This window comes from Musa acuminata, chromosome BXJ2-6 (genome assembly GCF_036884655.1).
Source record: "Musa acuminata AAA Group cultivar baxijiao chromosome BXJ2-6, Cavendish_Baxijiao_AAA, whole genome shotgun sequence".
NCBI lineage: Eukaryota > Viridiplantae > Streptophyta > Magnoliopsida > Zingiberales > Musaceae > Musa > Musa acuminata.
The window spans coordinates 45,301,892-45,324,223 of NC_088343.1; the positions used below are offsets into that span (position 1 = coordinate 45,301,892).

Below are 22,332 nucleotides of genomic sequence, written 5' to 3' on the forward strand. Positions count from 1 at the left end.
TTCTCATTCCCGTTTTCAAACTTCCTTGGTCTCTGAAAAATAAATTTTTTTTTGGTAAATTCATGTTGTTCATTATTCATTTAACTTTGTCAGTAATTATTCATTTTAGTTACTGTATCCATGACACAAGAACCTTACATGAAAATGCCATGATTTATTTTTATCATTGTCTGAATAATCAATTTTTATTCAATATCTTCTAGTTAGCAATAACTTAAAGAAATGTGTACAAATCATCCTAAAGCAATTTATAACAGGTTTCACAATTAAAAAATAAGAGTTTTCATGATCTTGAACCAATAATAACAGCATCCACAAAACCAGAATGAATCAGAAAACACTAGTTATAAAACACCTAGTTTTATAACAGGCTACAAGGATGTTTGTGGTCAATGTTACATGTTACCCTCAGATGAATAGCTTATAAGCATTTTAACTATCAGAATTATGAAATAATGATTATGAAAATGGATCAACAGGCTTAGTTTAAGTGTGGCAGGAAAAGATAACAGAAACTAGTCTAACATTAAGTAGAAAAATATCAAATACTGCACTAAAAAACAATATATTGATTCATTAAAAAGATAGGTCAACACCTTTGATTAAGAACTGCCAACCCATTTGTATCATGGAGAAAAGATACATCACCAATCAAGCAAATCACCTGAATGAAAGAAATGTTAATAATGTAACAACACTGATTGATGAATGGATGACAACTATGCAATGACTTTTAAAATTTGACAACAACCTCACAGCTTGCAGTAATATGCTATCAATTCTATTATGGGCACGGTTTAAAATATTGATCGGACCAATATATACTGGCTGGTGTTTTCCAATTTTACCAACCACTAGTAACGGACTATATAGCTCCATAATGCCACAAATAGTGTATACCATTGGTTGTTGTACCGCCCGAAATAGTATGAAACGGGCGATACGTACCAGTCCGAGCATGGACCGGTATGCAAACCACCCGTTTCGAGCAGCCCAGTCCAATTCTATAAACATAATAAAAAAATCGAAAATAGTGGTGGGGCCCATCCAATTCAGTATTAAAAAAAACCTAAAACTGAAATTTGGGCTCATGAAAGCGAACTCTCTTCTCACATTCAATGCTGCTGCTGTTGCAGCTGCCACTGTAGCTGTTTCACTGTTGTCATTGTTTTACAATGTTGCTACTTTGGAATGCCACTGCCAATGCCATTACCACTGCGTTCCTTCTTCTTATCAAGTACGCTCCCACCTCTTCTCCTCCTCTTCATTCTTCTTCATTCTCCTTCTCCACCCCCTTCTTCTTCATCCTTCATCACTTCCTCTTCTTCCTTTCTCCTTCCTCCTCTGTTCCTCCACCATCTCTTCCTCTTCTCCCTCTTTTTCTTCCTCTTCAAAACATTGGTACATACTGTTGTACCAACACATTGTCATAGACAAATCTGTACACAAGGTGTTTGATATAATGTTTGTGTATGTTCGTGACTTTCAGTTTTGTTCATGCTTTGCACAGCATGTAGAGGGCTTACAATAGGTTTGGCAGTCCCATTTTAATTTACTTTTATGGTCGTTTTAGTCCTGTAAACACAGGTTGTGTGTAGTCATGCACAAAGTCACTTCCCAAAAACAAGCTATCCAGGCAGCCATTTGGGGGTTTTCTAGCTCCAGAGAATGGTGCGGAGTGCTAGCCAACACAACACCCTAGAGCTACCCGGATAACACATGATTGGATGGGCCTTTGTGGTAGTGTTCGCTACCTTGTTCCGCAGTAATATTATGTGGGCATTTGTAGGGACTTTTGTTTGTGACGGACCACCTTAAACCCTTTGTCACGTGATCGCTCAGAGCTTACAAAGTCTATATTTATAATTTGCATTGTCTATCAAGTGTTTGCTAAAATGTATGTTTGTGAGATCCCGAGTTAAACGTTTCCTCTAACTCGTCTTCTCTTTTGTATATCCTTAAGGGACCATAAGAGGTTTCGGAATGGTTGATCCTTCGCGGACGAACATACAAAGGTGTCACACGATTTAGGCAAAATCAATTAAGTCTGTGGCAACATGGTAAACTGATACTAATCGGTGTGTACCAGTCCCACAAATCATCAAAATGAGTCTGATACCCAAAACGCCAATCCTTGGTGTATATCACTTATTTTATTATTATTTTTTGGGTGATACTATTTGGTACACTTTGATATATTGCTCAGTATCTTATATGCAAATCTTTTTCTCTCTATATATTTCTGCCACTTTTTTTTTACAAATAAATAGTTACTGTGGTAGAAATTTAAAGCATAACTTTTAGAAATACTTGTTTTATATTTTAATCTTTGTTCAACCAGCCATCACCCAAAATTTTATATTATGTCTCATTATGTAGTTCCCCTTATAACTTGAGAAACATTAGAATCTCCCTTATCTTTTATTGTTGAATCAGAGTACTGACATCCAAACTTTAAAGCTTGATTGGAGAGTAATTAGAGCAGTGGACATGACATCTACATCTCTCCATAATGTTAGCTTTTTTCCTTTTCTTTTCAGGATTCTAAAGAATATGTCAAATATGAATCAACCTTTTTGTCCTTTTTCAATTGTTCTATGAGTGGGTAAGAAACAACCAGATCCACCATTGAACACTGTACAATTTCTTTTTCTTTTACTTTAAAATTTTCTCCACCATTTCTTTCTTTGGCATTATTGCATGCAAGACACATGGCACACAACATTTGGGCAACCAGCTGGAAATTTCATGCTGCTAGAACTCAGACATTCTTGGAACAAGTTATAGCTGATGTTGTTTTATAATAAATATTGAAGCTTTTGCATTCAAGTGAGCATTGATTTTTAAATGTCCAAGTGAGCAATGATTTTTATATAACATAGAGCAACTTAAATTATGATAGAAATGGGTTGGTCACCTCACTTATATCTAGTATTGCTCCACTGCCACTTAGGTGTCAGGGATTGCATCAGTGATCTAGTAAGGCATTTGCTGCATTGGCAGAATCCTTGTGCACTGAGCCACACTTTACCTCATTTGCATCTAGTACAGAACTACAGATACAAAGGAATCTTTAATAGAGGAAAGGCTTTCATGTCCAATGACTTCAAGAGTAACTTTTATTCAAAAGCAGAACTTATCTAGACTTAACCATTTAATACCGAATAATATTATGACATGACATAAGACATAAAGAAAACTATCCAACATCTATAGCTATCAGCAATCATGGATTCAAGCAACATTCTTTACCAAGTATTCCTTTTGTTTCCTTTGCTCTTTCTTGTTCACTTGGTGCAGAAAAATCAAAACACTTACCTGTTTGTTGCATCCTACTGCAAAACCAACAGCTGTGCTAAGCAAACCATCAATACCACTTGCACCTCTGTTTCCAGCCACTCGAAGGCCCTGAAACGGTAGATCCAAATTTGACATCATTTTGCTATCAAAGCTCATGGGACATAACCAGCCTCTTCCATACATGTCTGCATCCCTGATCACCATGCTATTACCAATGAATAAGGCAGAATCATCTTTAAGTACTTCCCCAATAACATGTGCAACATATGGCTCTGTAAGTGAGCTTTCTGAGTGAATTTGAAATTCTATCTCCTGTGCAACCTATCACAATGCATATTTATTAGATCCAAATAATGCAAACAGAACTAGAGAAGGCAAAGGAAATCCATTGTGAGAGTGTTATATCCATGTTCAACAAGATAGGTATGTGAAAACATAAACAGTAATATCTTTCAGATGAGCTTTTGCTACTAACAGAAGGGATGAATAGAATGTGGAAGTGTGAAGGCACACTCTTGCTCACACTAGATAAAGGTCCCTCTCATCCTTGACTGAGAATTTAGGGCTGGTATTTGCTGCAACATTCCCATCTTGACCCAAGCAAGAACCTATCTTAGAAAAATAGTTATACTTAACAAGAAAGAATATGCTTATTATAAGCACATAACAGGGTTACTGCTGCATCCTTCATAAATCTAGAAGATTTGGCAATGGCTTCAAACTACTGCTATGTTGGATAATTGGAATGAAATGAATATTCATGAATATTCAGACTTTTGGAAGGCCTGTGGAAGATACCCTGCTTACTCTGCATAGCGTCTTTGACTGGATTTAAGATTCTAAGAGCATCATCCTAAGTGGTGGTTGTTGGGAATTTGATGTTTTCATTTCTCATGTCTCTTTGAGTTTTGCTTGATGTAGTACTGGTTCCTGCTTCTTTGCTCTGTTTATTTGTTTTGTGTTCTGTGATCTTTCTTTCATCATTCATCCAAAGGTAAGGTGAACAACTAACATTTATTTCATCAAGAATTTAATTGTTGCTAGCAAGCGTCAGTCAACCTGGTAATGTGCACATCACCAAAATATGGTTCAACACCAATGTAGGTCAGCACAAGCCATATATATGAAAAAGAGTGTTACTACTCCCTCAGCATGGTACAGACCCATGCTGTTCCTTGTTGGCATGCTTACCATATAGCAAGTACAAACTGAGACTCAAGTCTGTGGATTTGATAAGTGATCTTTCTAATGTTGATTTTGCTTTGTGTTTAATCCTCCTCTATATGCGATAAAAGAAAAATAAAATAAAAAAACATGTTAAAATTGAAAAAAAGAAGTTCATATTTGATTTCCCTACAGTGATTGGGAATTCATAAGTAAATCAAAATAGGACATATAGTTAGTACTTAATAAAAATCAAAAAAATAAATGGGTAAAAATTCATACCATCATGTTCAACTCTTTCAGAAAAATGTTCCATGTTCCAGCCTGCTTTGGGAAATAATATTTTCGTAAAATATGAGCAAATTCAATAATGGTGCTCTGAATCCTGTGAGTCACAATATGAGAAGGATCATGACGGCATGGGTGTTCGTCAACCAAAATGTATGAAGATGGAGAACAAAGCTCTAGCAATTGAATAATCCGTTTGCTCGTAATCCTGCTTCCAATCTGTTATAGTTGTGAAACAGAAATATTAGCAAAATCATAATAGAAGATGAGGATTTAAATATCAACCTGAAACACGTTTCATAACCTACTGGACGAATATGGTACCAGTATATAGGGTGGTATACCATCTGGTACTACCAGGATCAATGAGTATAATAATAAAAAATGAAAATAAATGGCACTAAGCCAGTAACAAACTATTTATTTTAATGCCAGTAATTTGTCCGATCTTATTACCTATCTGTACCATATTCGTCCGGTAGGTTATGAAACGTGTTTCAGGTTGATATTTAAATCTGTACCAACCAGTAATTTGTCCAATCTTATTACCTATCTGTACCAACCAGTAGGGGTAAGATATGAAGTCTTGATTGAAGATATTGATGCCTATGTGCATGCATTTGTTTATTTATGAACAGATTTACAAAAATACTTTTATTCACTATTAGTTTGTCTTATATTATTGAGCATGATAACACCGAATAACCACAGGAAATAAGCAAGAATACAGTAAGCATGATTTGCAATACCGTACCGTACCGCTCAGTATGGGTGGTACATACCGGTCCGATAGAGTACCGATACGGATGGTACATCAGTACACCTTAGTGTAGCATGTGTCAGTATGCTCAGTATAGCTTGGTACAGCTCAGTACGTATCATACCGACAGCTGATCGGTATACTGGTACAGTACGGTATTCAGAACCTTGACAATAAGTTCCAAAAAAGCAAAGGCAAGTTACATAGTATTTACTGATGCTACTCTTTTAAGTGAAAATCTGTGTACAATGACTTTAATTGGTCCAAATTGCCATGTTGCAACGGACACTATCAAACATGCAAAATATAATTAATAGCAATATAGGACTTTGCTATAGATGACCAGACATGCAATTACTTATGCTGAAATGGTACTTCTACCTCCTTACTGGCATAAATCTCATAAAACATAAATGTTCCTTGTAGAAACTACCTAAGATGTGCTAGGTTATTAATTCTGCAGTACACCCAACTCAAGTACCTGAATCTACTTTGCCTCATGATTGTTCACACTAAGGCCTCTGAATTGGCCAGGTGAGGTTGGATTGGGATGATATGTAAAGGCATATAGGAGAACTTGACCTGACCAGTTGCGCCTCAATGTTTCTTGAATGGATCCTATCCCAAATATATCTAGTGGATTGGGCCAAGTCAAAATGGGTCAGATCAGGTAGGGTCAAAGTCAAACACACTTGACCTGAACCAGATCTGACCTGTAATCAAGATTTCTTGGACATGAACACAAAATGACATCTTAAAGGAGTAGGGTCTAGCTCAGATGGGGTTGACCTGATGGGTTTCAGACAGTCAGCATTTCCACCATAATTCAAAATCCAACAGGTTCTTATTAGCCATAAACAAACAAGGAGATATGGTTGATGATGTAGAGATGAGAAGTACTCTTGGATTATAAAGGTCAAGATGTTGGAAACTTGGAACTAAAAACTACACGGGACAATTATCAAAAATGAAAAAATAATGACAGTCCAGTGCAATTGTAAAAGATTAGAGCCACATAATAATATAGGACTTTATCTCTTATTTGAATAAATTTGATTAGTTAGGGGGCATTTCGCATATGTCATAACATGCCACATGACATCTCAATATTTCTAATTCACTTTACTAGATTAATCAAGGTGAAGAAAACACAAGAAAAATTGGAAGATATCAAAATTTAATTTTATTGACCATTGCAAATCTTGCTTGGGGATTTTCCTGCCAAGGAAGATTCATTATTCCACAAAGTAAAAAAACAAAGATTATGAATCAAGAATGCCATTAAAAAAGAAGATTATCGTCCAAATCGTATATGGAAATTAATCTTCTTCGAAGAAGAAAATAACAGATGATTTGTTTTGCTTTATTGTATTTTAATCATTCTCTATTTCTCTATTTTTCTTTTTTTGTGGCTCTGATTCTAATTAAGTGTGCATATTGTCCCGTAAGTTCCATCACCTCTCATTCTGTGTGAATATCCTGACAATGGTTCTCACGTGATGCAATTACAAGTAATGTTTCAAATCTACTCACCTAGTTGGTGAAATAACAAGCCACAATAAGAATGCCCACTAACTTTTATTTAAATACATAATAGCACAAACAAGGCAGTACAAACAGAACAGTTTTCAATACATTTTAACTAGTAATGAAGCACATTTATACCTTGAGATTCCTAGCGATTGAACATGTCATGGGAAAAACTTGTATCTGTTTTGAGCTATTTTTTCAGTAGCTTGATCAACTAACACAGCAAAAGCAGAAAAATTCAAGGAAACAAAGATCGAAAGACCCACCTGAAGAACCAGGTCCGGCTGGGCCCAGCTCCTAACCGAGTGTGAGAGTAGAGCATGATCCATATGATCTATAAATAAGGACTCTATTTCATGAAATGAAGCTAATACTCTGCGTAACCGTAGACCAGACAGAATATCACTGACAACTGGCCATGAAAGATGTTTTGCCAAAACAGAAGCTGCAAAGATTTCATCTTCTTTGTGAATTGCACCAATTAGGAGGAGTCCTCTTTTAGCTTTCTGTATAACTTCTATGATCTCAGCAACTTGTCCATTATGATGACCATCTGTGAAGAGATGTTGCATTTTGATATATTTGGTGTATGGCTCCTTCTTTGACAACCATGAATCTAGTCCTTTTAAACAGTCTAACTGCCATTCTCTTGGACTGTCTTCTAGTGGCTCTCTGAAGGGACAATTAATATGTACAGGACCATGTGGCACTTGAGTTGCATAATGCACAGCTGAGTCAATAGTTGTGAGAACCATTCTCGCAGGAACTTGATCAGTTGCTGCAGGAAGATTGAAGAACCTCACAAACTTCCCAAAATGGTTCACCTAGTAATACATATAGGTTATATATAACTAACTATGACCGTTTAAAATTTCAGAAGAAGAAAACTTTTACTGAATGCTGCCAATAACAGTTGTCAACATAAAGCTAACTGATAATTCAATAAACCATTTGGTCCTTTGGTCATATCATTTGCACACAATAATCAAGCACAACGGTCATAGCTCTTTGCAGATAGTATAATCAAATATGTGCACCAGATAGTGCCTTGAGTCCCATTACATATTATTAAATGAAGCAATGCAACAAAAGCGTTCACAGTTCTAGTGAAAACTAAACTTTTTTTAAGGCTCAATAAGAGAAACAGTGAGAAGACATGAACTAACAGTTATCTGGTGCATTGTGCATTTCTGGCAAATGAAACCATGAACTGTCAGAATGCATCAAAATCAGCATGATTAAAAACAATTCAGAAACAAAGAAGATATAAAAAGACTAATAATAACCTGATCAATGGATTGATTTGCTCCTGCATCTTGCAGTTCTGGAGGGCGATCAGCTGTGAGTAAGAGAAGAGGTACAAAATCATGACTAGCCTCCACAACCTGCATAATATACTTTGTGTAATGTATAAACACCAGATCCTAGGCTATCTAAAATTTTCTAATGAGAACAGAAGAAAGAATGGAAGTTATATGAAAGTATGAAACTGTAACTTTAAAGAGTGTCAATAAGTGTTAGAAATACACATCAACAGAAAGCGAGACAAATCCAGATTTACGATGGTAAAGAGATTAAACAGAGAAAAAAATGGACCATTTCATGGTGCATATCCCATTATTAAACTTCAGAGAACGACTAGAATTCAACTTCTCACCGCAGGAAGAAGGTTTGACACAGCTGTTCCAGATGACGTTATGATCACTGCAGGTTTATGAGACCCTTTCCCATACCCAACAGCATGAAATGCAAGTGACCGTTCATCATAACAAGAATAACAAGTAGTGTGGGAATGCCCACAAGCAGAAATTGCAAGTGGAGATGATCTGGATCCTGGGGCTATACAAAAGTACTAAACAAACAAGTTTTAGAATTAAATTCAATACAAGAATCAAAACATATATAAAAGATGGAACTCACCGTCAAACCTAGACGAACACATTCTTCAACTATAAGTGAAGCCCATACAGCATTAATGTTGGCACAGTCCTTTATCAAGCAATTGGTGCCATAAGAACCCATAAGCTGCTGAAAAAAGAACCAACCAAAGTTGGTCTACTGAAAATGTTATCTGAAATCATTCAATTACAACACATATTTAACTTTGACTCTTAACATATTCAATCAGATACTCGTGTGACATCTACAGAGTGAAATCATACAGATTATCACTGTAACTCATTGTAATTGTTTTCTAGCTAGCAATTAAAGAAGCACCACAATAATGCATCTAAAATCCATAAACATCTATGGAATGCACATTAAGAAAGTATAAAGTATAAAGTATAAACAGTCACAAATTATATCAAAGAAAATGTATTACAAGTGTATTCATAAAATATTGTAAATCATACCATAGTAGTGCCAATAGAAGTTGTCCATGCATGCCTAAAATAAAACTGACAAGAAGATGGAACCTTTTTCTGCAAGGAAACAATAGAAAACAACAAAATAATTGATCATTTATTCATAAACTTAAGATAAAACCAAAAGCACTCTTAGGTCTTAGCTTTCATTAGATGTCAGGACCTGGCCATGGACCAAAACCATGACAAGAGAAGTTTGATAACTTCAAATGCTAGCATAGTTAAATTACGACAGTTGAACTACCGATTTCACACAATGGAATCTGGACAGGCATGCTCTCAATGAATACCTTATGAAGACTATTGTTTTGAGGAGCACTTTGAGCAAGAATTTCAGCATTCAGGTAAACCTGTATAAGCCAAACATGATTGTAAGAGGCAAAAATACAAAAACAAATTAGATCTGAAAGCACATGCCAAAAACCTTAAAGAAGTTATAGAATTGCAATAAATAAAACATCATATGGTAGTAAAAGATGCTTATAGGTTAAATTCTTGCAACTCTTGGATCTTGGTATGGTAACAGCCTCAGTGTCTTTGTAGTTTGTAAAGCTTATAACCTCTTCAGACCAAAAACATGCTTATGTTGCCTTTATCAGGATTATGCCCCTGACAAATTTAAAGTAAATTATTGGCTTCACAAGTTGCGCCAGAGATTCACATAAATGGTAACTAATAGACCAAATCTAGCATTCTGTACCTGATTTTCTTAGAGTACTTTGGATCTCACAGAATCACTCTTTTCACGTCAGACAGGTTCATTTTTAATATTGTGACTAGGTTATGTCTATAATGACAGAAGTAACCTTTTTAAATCACTATAACATTAAACAAATAAAAAATCTCAAAAAAAAATATCAGGAGGTACAGCAAACAGATAATCGACCAACTAGCATTTTTTTCTCTTAAATGATAAGTCTTTTCATGACATTTGGCTTGTTGCTGTTGTTAAACATGGTAAACCAAATCCCTTAAATTTAATATCAAACAACATATTAATAATTAGTGTTAAAAGAATTTGAGATGTCCATACCATTTCAACATCTTTCTTTGCAATCAAAGGTAACTTCCCATTAGCATGATTCATCCAAAATACTTCATCATAGATGTTAACTCGGTGAACATAATTTATCATCTGCAAGAAAGATAAAAGGACAAACAAAATGGATATGAAATTAATGACAAACTGAATAATTTCTCAAAAAAATAACTTAAAGTATGTATTCCGTTTATATGATATCATATAATACTGTCAAACATAACAAGAAAAATATAATAATATTTTGCCTAAAAAATTCAAAAAGTACAATAATCAAGTTAATAGCTATATTTCGGCCAAATTGATGAACTAAACCATATACAAGATCATAAAAGAGCATACATCATAGACTCAAGAATGAGCTAGTACATAAAGTAAATCATTGACCAATATGATATTTATGTCAAGGAATTCATTATGAGACACATCTAGAAAGCTTCCTTCTTCTTTCAAGCAATGATGCTGATGGGAATAATAGTGAGGTAGAAGTGGCTATGTTGGTCATGAGGGTGGAGGTTGGTGGTCTAGAAGATTCTCATGTGGTGAGGGAGGTGTTTGGGCTGGTGGTGTGGCCACTATCATCATGGCAGTGATGGAAATGATAGTTGATAAGTGGTGGAGAAGTTCATCAGGTGGAGTAAATGGAGTAGGAAAGTAGAAGTGATTGATCTGGTGGTAATATAGGGTGGTGAAGGGGCACCCATGTTCATAATAGTGATGCCATTGGGTGGAGCATATGGAGGCAAAGGGTCACCTGTTAGCAGCTGATGAAGGAGATGAGAAAGAGGCTGTAATGGTAATGGCTAGAGCTGAGATTCAAAGCAACACTGTTGTGGGTTAGTTAGGTGCAGGAGATGAGGTTGGTCTGTAGATGAAGGACAAGACGACTGTAGGATGGATGGATGACATGTCAAAGATAAATAATAAATAAATTAAATGTATACATGCCAATATGGCATAACAGTTCTGTAAGATACCTCGTGCTACCTTCATTGTGAAAAAAGAACAGCACGGTGTGGGAGGGTCAAAGCAGGCAGATGCTGATTCCATTGTAATAGCATAATTGTGAAAATTGAAATTGACATCACAAAATCACTAGAAAGGATGTTGGTGATAAATACCTGATGAATATAGAGCTCAAAGGTATGAACTGCGTTAGTAAATTTATAAGACATGCAATCATCCCAAACCAGGGTAACCGCTAATACTGAGCAACCCTTATATTCAGTCACCTCAACCTGTGAATAAATTAGTTAAGAAGCATGATAATTAGTCCAAGTAAAACCAAGGATCAATGCAGAACCACACCGCATAAGATATTTTTCCAAAATAAGCACTAATTTCCACTAAGGATAATTTGTTTTGCAAACTATTTCTTTTCACTTAACACCATATTAACGAGTGTAGAAGAACAAGACCTGATGCACGGGAACAACCAATAGGCTACATAATGCTTGATGGATCATCCTAACAAGTGGAATTTTTCTGAATTTGTTATTGTGTGCTAATAAATATCAATTGATTAGTCATGCATGTCATATAAATCATCATGTGTCAAAATGGAATATGAATTAGATGTCAAGCCACATATATATTGCTTCAGCAACTAGGATGTGGTTTGGCTGCAGTAGAACAATAGAACATAGAAATATAAAGTGATAAATAATAATTGCCACAATAACTAAAATAACATGATGTTAATCAAATATAGAAGTTTTTGCTTTTTCAAATATGACGGTGGCAGGTTTATCATGCAATTTCGAGGAAAGAACACTATAATTTGATTCAACTCATCAGTGTGGCAAATGCAGCTAATAAGGGTGGAGCTTGCAATTCTAGTACTCAAAGAGTTCATCATAGTGCTATAATCAAGTACATATGAAAATGAAGCAATCAATGTGGTAGTCTAGAACTAGGCTCTAATTTGATTCTGACAACATATGACTGCAAATTGATGTATTATGTAACAAAACAAAACAGTACCAAATTAAATGGATTATAACGAAAAGGCAAAGGAGTAGAAGTTTTGGAGAGTATGAGATGGGCTCGAAGGTTGAACTTGAGAAACATAGAAAAGGAAGAGAAGATGATAAATTAAGGCCTTTTGTTAAGAAAATTCTTTCACTTAATAATCTATCATCTCATACAGCCATCCAAAGTTTTCTTTCTAGAATGATGAAAACATTTCAACTGCTACTAGAAATGTGCATAATAAAGGACACAACTTATCTTTCCTAGTTTAAACTAAAATAGAACTCAAATGTTTATCTTAGTCTTGTCATCTTTTAACTAAAGAAAAGATATAACCCAAGATAATGAGAAGTTAAGATTTATTTGAGATGAGAAAATCTAAAACTAGTACAGAAAATGTCAACAAAGATACTCTGAAAAATCCAAAAAAAAATTTTACTTTAGACCAAACCTACTCAAGCTACAACTTAAATTTGACTCCTTGGCCTGGATTCCAATGCATCATCTAGTATTCAGATATCTGAGAAAGCAATGCCTAACAGAAATTATAGACAAATCATTAATGCAGCAGACATTACTGACGGGAACCTAGCTCCTTTCTCATATATGACAAAACGAAAGTTTATAAACAATTAAACCTAGATGTTCAGTCATTTGTTGATGAAGGGCCTTCTTGAACTCCAAAAAATGTGCATCGAAAGAGGTAAAACATATTGGAAACCGATAGAACTTCCCTGTTAACGGATAGAATTCTGATTCCAGTATATGATATTTGCACACAGATATTGACTGTGGATGTTCAGATCATATCAACGTAAGGCACTAATTGGTAAGTCTATGTACTTGGAGAAACTGAAGGATTAGTTGAATGATAAAGACCTGTATAATGATTATAAGCTTGCTTGCTGGAATATATGCAAAGAGAATAAAAGGATAGAGAAAAGCTAATGTGGGCTGAAGTCATATAGTAGCTTTCTCTTTTTAAGGAAAGAAAATGTCAAGTATTTCACGAGTCACCTATTAGGAAGAATGATTTGCAGAAAAGGATATTGTAATTTATGTCTAGACAGATGGGTTCTTGCTTTCTTTATGGCTAATAATAATTTGATAACTCTGATCATGTACCAGCCCAAAAGTTACTATGCCTAAAACTTAGAAGCACTTTTGACCTAGCGATATTATAAGGAAGCCAGGCTTATTCATCAAACAAAATGTTATGTAACTTGCAAAGTGGAAGCCAAGCAAGTTATAACAGCAGCCTTTAAGCTTGTGGGATAAGGCTGCATGGGCTAGCTCTCCCAACACCCCATTTGCGAGCAACCTGTTCATTCCCTTCCTTTTACTTAGTAACCTTATAGCTTATGATTTTTTAATGTGTGTCCATCAAATTTGTATGTGGTATCCTCTTATTTGGTTTATTCGCAATTCCATTCATACAAAATTTGTCCAACCATAGAGTACATACACATCATACCGAGTAATATATTGACCATACAACACAAAATATAAAGTTCACAAAGTATTGTATCGTGTACAATTTTGACTTTTGAGATCTATAGAGACAAATATGTAAAATACAATATTTTTTTATCATATTTAAAATATAGCTAGTTTTTTTTTTCCTTCAAAAATTGGCTAACAGATTAATATGGGGAATCATTTACAAAAAAAAGCAGGAAATAATGTCACCTGAGGGATGAAAAGATAAAATGAATCAAGTCTCTCCTCCATCAGTGATGACATTTTATTGTAATTGATACCTAAGAACCCATAAGCCCTTATCAGGGGTGAATCAATTGAAAGATATCTGCAGATAATCAATAATGCAACAGCATTATTTAGCTACAACTTCTACGGGATACAGAATTGTATGCATATATAAAATTGTAAGATACACAGGGCAAGTATATACATTCCACAAACATAAATGAAGTAGAATCAAATCTGCTTGCCAAGTGTAAATATGATATTACATTCAAGTTTTACATCATAAGACTTCTTTACAATCTCTAATGGAGCAAATTTACAATTTGGTTTATAAATTCTACATTCTGGTAGCATTAGACAATAATTTCACTCAAACAGAGTGATAGAAATGGCAATTGGTTAAAAGAAAATTAGAAGGAATTGTTTGACTTTGACCACACACATCAGCCATGATAGACTGTTTGTCATGCCACGCAGTTCAGTAGCAACATTAAGCCCATATAATTTTCAGATTAACAACCATTTATAAATGTGTCACATGATCAATGTAAAAGCATCATGTTTTCTGGGCCATGGCAACAAACACTTAACATTAAATAGAATCCAAATAAATAAGAATGTAATGCTATTAGGTTTTCCAACATGTTCCTAAAAATAATGTACCAAAAAAACATTGGTTGATTAGTTAATGCTCTTACAATTCCAAGATCTTTCGAAGACCAAGTGTGATGGTTGAAATCCGAAAGTTCAGATTGCTCTTTCCATGCATCTAGTTACAGGTGTTAAAACCATATTTAAATCATTTATGGGGGTTCAAAGTCACCAAGGGTAGGTAGTTATGTGGAAGGTATATAGTTTCGAATGATACCGGGCGGTACGTACCGGTCCGACATGAAACCAGTAAGTGGACAGCTCGCTACCAGGCAGTATTTTTTTATTTATAAATAATATATATATATATATAAAGGCGACGTCGCATTTTTTTAATTTTTTTATATAATATATATATATAAATAGATATATAAATAAAAGATTATATATATATAGGCGACGTCACCTCGTTTTTCTATGATGTCGCCCTGCCTGGGGAGAAGAGAGGGCGACGTCGCACATTGTTATATATATCAAAGTCCGCCATACCGTACCGTACCGGAGTTTCGACCCGGGCTCGGTACGGTACAGTACGGGTGTACCGACCGGTATACCGAGGTGTACCGAGCGGTACACCCGATTTTACCGATTTATCCCTCCAAAATACCTGAAAATTAGAAAAAAAAAGTTAGGATAGGGTTTTCAAGTTACAAATAAATATAGTAATAATATAAGTTTAGCAAAATCAATGTAAATTAGGTAAAAATAGTATCACATATCTTTTTCAGGCTTTGAGGTAGCCTTGTTCGAGATTCGTATTTCAGCCCGTTATAGATTGAAATATCTACAGAAAAATCAGTTGAATTATTAGACTATTTTGTTACAATATAAACTCAAAAATTCAAATGAAATAAATTATCACATATCTAGATATACCTGATTGTTGTTCTACCACCAAAACGAACGACGGGCTTCCACGGGTGGTGGATCGAGGTCCTCGATCCGATACATATCAATATGATACATTTGTTGGACCCAATCATGAAATTGATCCCATGACATAGTGTATTGATACACCGTGTGCCATTGATGCATCAATGTGGTGTTGATCGTAGACTGATCGTCATGAATCATATTTGTCCAAGGCAGCTCTTGAGGCATATATTGGTGTTGTTCTGTATAATGTTGTTGCTCAGAGAAGGATGACCAACTATCACCATATTGTCGTTGCCCGTATGATTCTCCATAATACGATGAGCCTCTTTCTGTATCTATATCATGTATGCTCTGTCGTATTTGTTCATATTCATCCACTGCCTTCCCCTTCCCCTTCCGCGCATAAACTTGACCAGTACCTTGTCGAGTTCCATGATCTGAATCTTGAGTGGCATGTGTAAAATATTGCTCCTCAGTCCATTCACTACTCTCAAGTTGTGTAGACGAGACCAACGACTGCCCGGCATTACCGCCATCATCTGTCGGAACACTGTAGCACTGCTACAGTGCGGTAACGGTCGATTTCGACCGTTACCGAGTGGTACCGGGCGGTACCGAGTGGTGCCGGACGGTAACGGTCGAAATTTCGACCGTTACCGCCCGATTTTGCCCCGTATCGCCCGATACGGGGGTTTTGGGGCGTACCGCCCGGTAGCGGGCGATCCACGTACCGAAAACCCATCGGACCGGTACATACCGCCCGATACGGGCGGTACGCTTCGGTATGGCAGACCATGATATATATATATATATATATATATATATATATATATATAGGCAACGTCGCCTCATTTTTCTACGATGTCGCCTCGGCAACATCACCGAAATATTTTTTTTTACTTTTATATATATATATATAGATATATATATATATAGATATATATATATATATATATATATATATATATATATATAGAGAGAGAGAGAGAGAACGGTTTACCGAACGATATACCGCTCGGTATATAGTACCGTACCGTACCAACAGAAGGTCAAAACTCCGGTATGATACGATATTTCAATCCTTGGGTATGTGTAAATGAACATAAACAGGCATAAAAGAAAAACAACTGACCTTGAAATTAGACTGAATCCTTGTCGGGCCCGTGAAGAACCATGGACAGAAAGTGCAGCCCCAATTCCACAAACTTCAAGTGCTCCTAATAAATACAACTGAAGAGATGGATCAGATGATGCCCTAGTTATGAGATAAAAATGAGGATACACCAGAAGATCCTGATGCTGACAGCAAAGCCAAGTCAATGCTTTTGTACTAGGAGGAACTGCAACCTGCAGATTTACAGTCAGGATACATCAGTGTCCTAACATGGTTAGTTTGTGATAAAAGAGAACATTCTTCGGAACAAAAGGGTGATTTTCTTCCACCCCAAAGAAAGCAAAGAGAAAAGTAGAGAAAGAAACGAGAGAAAAAAGGTAAAATATAGCAGAATGGGGAGAGAGAGAACCAGTGTCATTCTAGATGAAGGCAGCCATTTTGCTTTTTTTTGTGTATTAAATGAATAATGTATTAGGAATGCAATAGCAGGATAAGCCTATTAATTTTAAAGAACCTTTGTTTCCGACATTGAAGTACCAAATGCGAGCATTTAGCTACTTTCAACAATTAGATTTTATACAGATAACAGTTTTCTTCCCTCTAATTGAAGCATTCCTTTTCTTCATTCCTCGTATTATAAGCATATCGCGTGGCACATGATTGATTCCTCCAACATTGTGTTTCTATTGTGTTTACTCCTGCTGATAAAAAATCCCCACCCAAAACTCTAAATATTTCAGGTGATCCACAGCAGGTGCCAAAGATAGAAAGAAGTCTTCAGATTTAGCAAAGTGGACATTTCTTGTTAACTAACTTGCGTTGGATGTTTAGTTAGAGATTTAATTAAGTTAATAATGATTATAGGACTTGAACATGATGTAGTTTCTAGTTATTATAAAAAAAACATTTGATGGATTTAAGTGTTGGAAAAAACGGATAAAAAATATATGCGGATACAGACAATTAATTATCAAAAATTTTCCCCCCACTTGTATGAATATGTTGGGAGCACCATCTTGAGTATATGAGCAATGAATAATTAAATCACAATCAAACACACAAAAATACCATCAATTTTTTACATGAAAACCTCCTTTAATGTAAAGAAAAAAAACCACGGGACCTCTCTTGGTCCAAATCAAAATCTCCACTATGGAAATATTGTTCACAACAGCAAAGATCCACAAACAAATTTGTTCCACAACAAATTCAAAACCAACAACTCAAATACCCATCAAACAGAGATAGAAATCACAAAGGATAGCAACTATTAAATATCAAAAAGTGTTTACCACATCCAAACACAATTTCCACCATTCATATTAAAGAAACACTAGTCTAGAACATGCTCACCAAAAATCAGTCAAATCAAACCACAAATGACAGTCCAAATGCTGAATGAGATGAAACTGTTCGAAGCAGAAAACCAGCAACATAGTCTTCGTTGAAGCAGCAAAAGAGATACTTAAAGAAAAACTCCAAACCCGATCTTCACTGTTCAGAATGCACAACCAGAAGCCTTATACCTGCCGACAAAATTTCAGCCAAATCTAACAGTTGAATACTGCCCAGCAAGGAGTCGAAGTAAACTGATCGGTGACAGAACAATCAGTGAACAGCTACTATTCAAGAAGCCAAAACCCTATGAAGAAGACCTCCAAACCATATCTTCACCGTTCAGAATGAAGTTCACTGAGCCTAGAATATCTCCACCAAAGTTCAGCACAATCCGACAAAAGTCTCACTGTACGATCGCCGGAGAAAGATGGCTGAACAAATTTCAGGAAAACCCAAAAAATTCTCTCTATAGTGGCTACTGAGAAATTAAGTTGTGCATCATGAGTGTCTCAAAATGTAACCTTAATGGTTTTAAGTACATGGGCCAAAACATTTATTATTAGGCTTTCTCCACATTGGAGTGACGTAACCCAACAATTCTGGACATTAGTAAACACTTTCTGATACTTAACAATAGCTACTCTTTGTGATTTATATCCCTGTTTGACGGGTATTTGAGTTGTGGGTTTTGAATTTGTCGTGGAAAAAATTTGTACTTGGATCTTTGTTGCTGTGAACAATATTTTCATAGTGGAAATTTTGATTTGGACCAAGAGAGATCCCGTGATTGTTATCCTTCACATTGAAGGAGTTTTCCACGTAAAAAATTATCGATATTCTTGTGTGCTTGATTGTGATTTAATTGTTCATTGCTCAATGTTTGTATACTCGGTAGTGCTCCTAACATATTCATACAAGTGGGGGAAAAAAATTTGATAGTTAATTGTCTGTATCCGCATATATTTTAAATCCGTTTTTCCCAACATTAAGTACTTGCTCTGTGATTCTAGCATCATAAAATGAGTTCGCTTACGATGTGGTCTCATTGTAATATCGGGGCGTAACACAAGACTATCTTTTTCTTTCACTTCCCTTATAGAAGGGCAAGCAAATGATGTCGAGAATCATACCTGAAATCTCAGGACACCACTGGTCATACGTGGTGGGTTCGACTTCAGCTCTTCAACCGCCTGCTTCATCTTATCAAACCCCTCCTCCAACGAAAGAGCAGGGGGCAAGGCTCGAGTCGTGCAAATCTCCACCGGAAAATCCAAGTCCCCAGTTTCCAAGATTCCATCGGCGTCGATCTCCAACCCTCCACGATGGCTACAACTGTCCGCATTCACCTAACACAAACGGAACGACAACCACGAGACGTCAACAACTAGAAGCCGGATTCGAAAGCGCAACGCAAAAGGGAAGCGAAGGCATTGTTCCCTACGCGAGAATTAGGGTTCGAGCTGCAACGGAGAAGATCGAAACGGTGAAGGGAGAGAAGCGATCGAGAGGAAGGGTTGCGTCGCCGAAATTTACGAAGGGCGCGGCGAGGGAGGACAGGGAGGCGGGGATTGGAGATGAAGAGGTGCGGCGAGGGTTCGAAGAAGGAGGAGTAGGGGAGGAAGACGCCGACTCCGAACATTCGGCTTCTCGTTCTGGAGAGAGGAATGGGTTGGCGTCGGGGGAGTGAAGGAGGAGAGGATGGAAGAAGAGGACAGACTTGAATCCAACGGTCAGTCGCAGGGGATAAGGTCACGTCACGAATTCAAGATGACCGTAGATTTAAGGAATCACGAGGTCGGAACATAACGATCGTAGGAGGCGCTTAAAAACAACGGTCAGGATAAGATCAAGGATTCAGAACCCCGTGGCGCTTTGCCGGTGGCCTTCTTAATGGGCTTGGCCTCCATCCATACAGGAGCCATGAGGCCGGAACATGAGGATCGGAGGAGGCACTCAAAAACAACGGTCAGGATAAGATCAAGGATTCAGAACCCCGTGGCGCTTTGCCGGTGGCCTTCTTAATGGGCTTGGCCTCCATCCATACAGGAGCCATGAGGCCCGAACATGAGGATCGGAGGAGGCACTCAAAAACAACGGTCAGGATAAGATCAAGGATTCAGGATCCACGTGGCGCTTTGGCAGTGGCCTTCTTAATGGGCTCGATTTGGCTCAATTGGCCTCAATCAACCTGACGAGTTCTAACTTGATCAAATTAGCAGGATAGGCATATACCATTAAGAAGGAAAACGCCATGCAAAATATGTGTTGACTAAATCTAACACAATTCATCGTTAGTCTGATCCTATGTTGGCTTAGCCCGGCCAAGTCTGATCCAATCGGACTGACATGCCGGTGAGAGAGAAATAAGCCGGTGGAAGGATGTGATATGTTCTAATTCGAAAGCACAGTGTCAATTTCTAGTTTTTCTACAGGGTGGGTAGGGATTTGGAATACAAGGATCATATGCAGTATGTTCTGTGTACATCTAATTCGTGTCGGGAGAGTGATTGATTCTCGAAGGCGATAAGATTCGAAAAATGAATTAGGTGGGATTATCTCTATAGTTTGGATCGACATCGATTTCACTATCAATATCTAAACAAAAGTAAGCTTGAGATGGTTCTTCTTGTAGATCGTCTGCTGGTTTTGTCAGAAATCTGTGAATGTAGAATAAGAACACCATTTCCCCCATCTTTTTTATTTGAGAAAGGCTATAAGAATCATACGCTTTTAGTCAGCCGCATTCAAGAACTCGGAAGGTGCCCTTCTTCCTGTAGCCTTCCAAGTTATCAAGGGTGGAATGAATTGTCATCAATTTAAACAACGAAAGCGTGCAGCAATCATCGCAGGCAAGAAGCACTCGACGTCGCAATCGTGACACAGAAAAAGAGTGACTGACGACGCCGATGGATTGTTTACTCCAACAATTTGAGGGCATCTCATTTGTTTAAGAAGGCCAATCAAGCTTTATCTTCCACATTCTTAGTGCATCGAGGCCAACATCTGTTGCATTAGTGTGATGAGCCTGCAGTGACCTCCAACCCACTGAGCATGTAAGCATTATAAAAACCTCATTAGCATACAATTATATATCCACTAAAGCAGGCTAGAAAAGCTTTCCGAGAAGATGGTGATGCATGCACCAGATGTATACGTATCCAAGACATCACAGCCACCGACAAGATATTATATTATATTATATATATATGTGTATATATATATATATATATGCATATATATACACACACACTAGACTTTGATACTGCAGATGAGTCTAAAGCGGAAGTGCTTCCATGGCTTATCCATGGTGAGCCAATCCTATTGGACCGGGGAACAGCACATCAGCAGCACAAAGGACAGAATCTTAGCAAAAGAAGGTATTGATGGTGTGGTTTGGCAGTGGAATGGAATAATGTGTGGCGGCAATTTGATCACTCTCTTGATGCAAGTGCTGGTACCAGCAAATCTTTAGTGACCTGAAAAGGAAGAAGAGAGAGAGAGAGAGAGAGAGAGAGAGAGGTGAAGTGATACTGAACCACAAGGCAAGTTGATGCATAAATTTGATGCTGATAGCCTCAACTCCATTGCTTGGAACCTCCATAGTTTCATAAGGAATGCAGGATAGACAATGTTTGGTAATGGATGGATACAGCTGAGCCATACCAAATAGGTTGTCGGAGGGTCATTTCTTATGACCCAAAAAGCTTAGTCCTGAGATGACCAGTCCTGTAATGGAGAGGAGTAGTAGTGCAAGCAGCACCCAAGCTGGTTTCCCTGCTCTCCTGCTTTGCCTGTGAGACTCACCACACCAATCCGGTGCATGCCAGGCAGAGGTTGATGAAAGCTTTTCCTCTCTGCACTCTCTTGCTATGCCTCTTTTGAGCAGACAGCTTATGTAGCAAGAGAATGCAGAGAGGAGAAGCTCATAGTTATGATCATTTTTGGAGGTTCTCTCTAAATGAATGCAAGTTCTACATCAGCAACTGTCAAAAAATTTCACAACCAAAGCTTGTTCCTGCTCACAGGACTTGGAAACAATAAACTATTTTAGGATAATGGTACCGTGATCATGTATTGATGATAACGAAGCACAGCATAAAGAGTAAGGACTCCTAGTGATCACAATCTTCCCAGGGACTAAACAGGATTGCATAATGGCACTTTTAGGTATCAGTATACTAAGACATCATATCGTGAACTGGATTTGATCCTTCGGGACTTATTACAT

General features: G+C 37.0%; 1 protein-coding gene across 2 annotated transcripts in view; it reads right to left on the reverse strand.

Annotated features, from left to right (window-relative positions):
- Positions 1 to 19,817, reverse strand: part of LOC135615968 (protein PHYLLO, chloroplastic-like) — a 34,848-nt gene extending 15,031 nt beyond the window's left edge. For both annotated transcript variants that reach the window (XM_065115104.1, XM_065115103.1), the window contains exons 1-15: positions 19,546 to 19,817; positions 19,235 to 19,450; positions 16,785 to 16,999; positions 14,108 to 14,225; positions 11,569 to 11,685; positions 10,442 to 10,543; positions 9,699 to 9,758; positions 9,397 to 9,465; positions 8,963 to 9,070; positions 8,700 to 8,894; positions 8,329 to 8,427; positions 7,309 to 7,866; positions 4,747 to 4,971; positions 3,319 to 3,621; positions 597 to 664 (exon numbers count right to left, since the gene is read on the reverse strand). In XM_065115104.1, coding sequence (XP_064971176.1) covers positions 597 to 664; positions 3,319 to 3,621; positions 4,747 to 4,971; positions 7,309 to 7,866; positions 8,329 to 8,427; positions 8,700 to 8,894; positions 8,963 to 9,070; positions 9,397 to 9,465; positions 9,699 to 9,758; positions 10,442 to 10,543; positions 11,569 to 11,685; positions 14,108 to 14,225; positions 16,785 to 16,999; positions 19,235 to 19,450; positions 19,546 to 19,743 — 2,651 coding nt within the window. In that variant the 5' untranslated portion in view covers positions 19,744 to 19,817. The remainder of the gene's footprint in view (positions 1 to 596; positions 665 to 3,318; positions 3,622 to 4,746; positions 4,972 to 7,308; positions 7,867 to 8,328; positions 8,428 to 8,699; positions 8,895 to 8,962; positions 9,071 to 9,396; positions 9,466 to 9,698; positions 9,759 to 10,441; positions 10,544 to 11,568; positions 11,686 to 14,107; positions 14,226 to 16,784; positions 17,000 to 19,234; positions 19,451 to 19,545) is intronic.
- Positions 19,818 to 22,332: the final 2,515 nt, after the last annotated feature.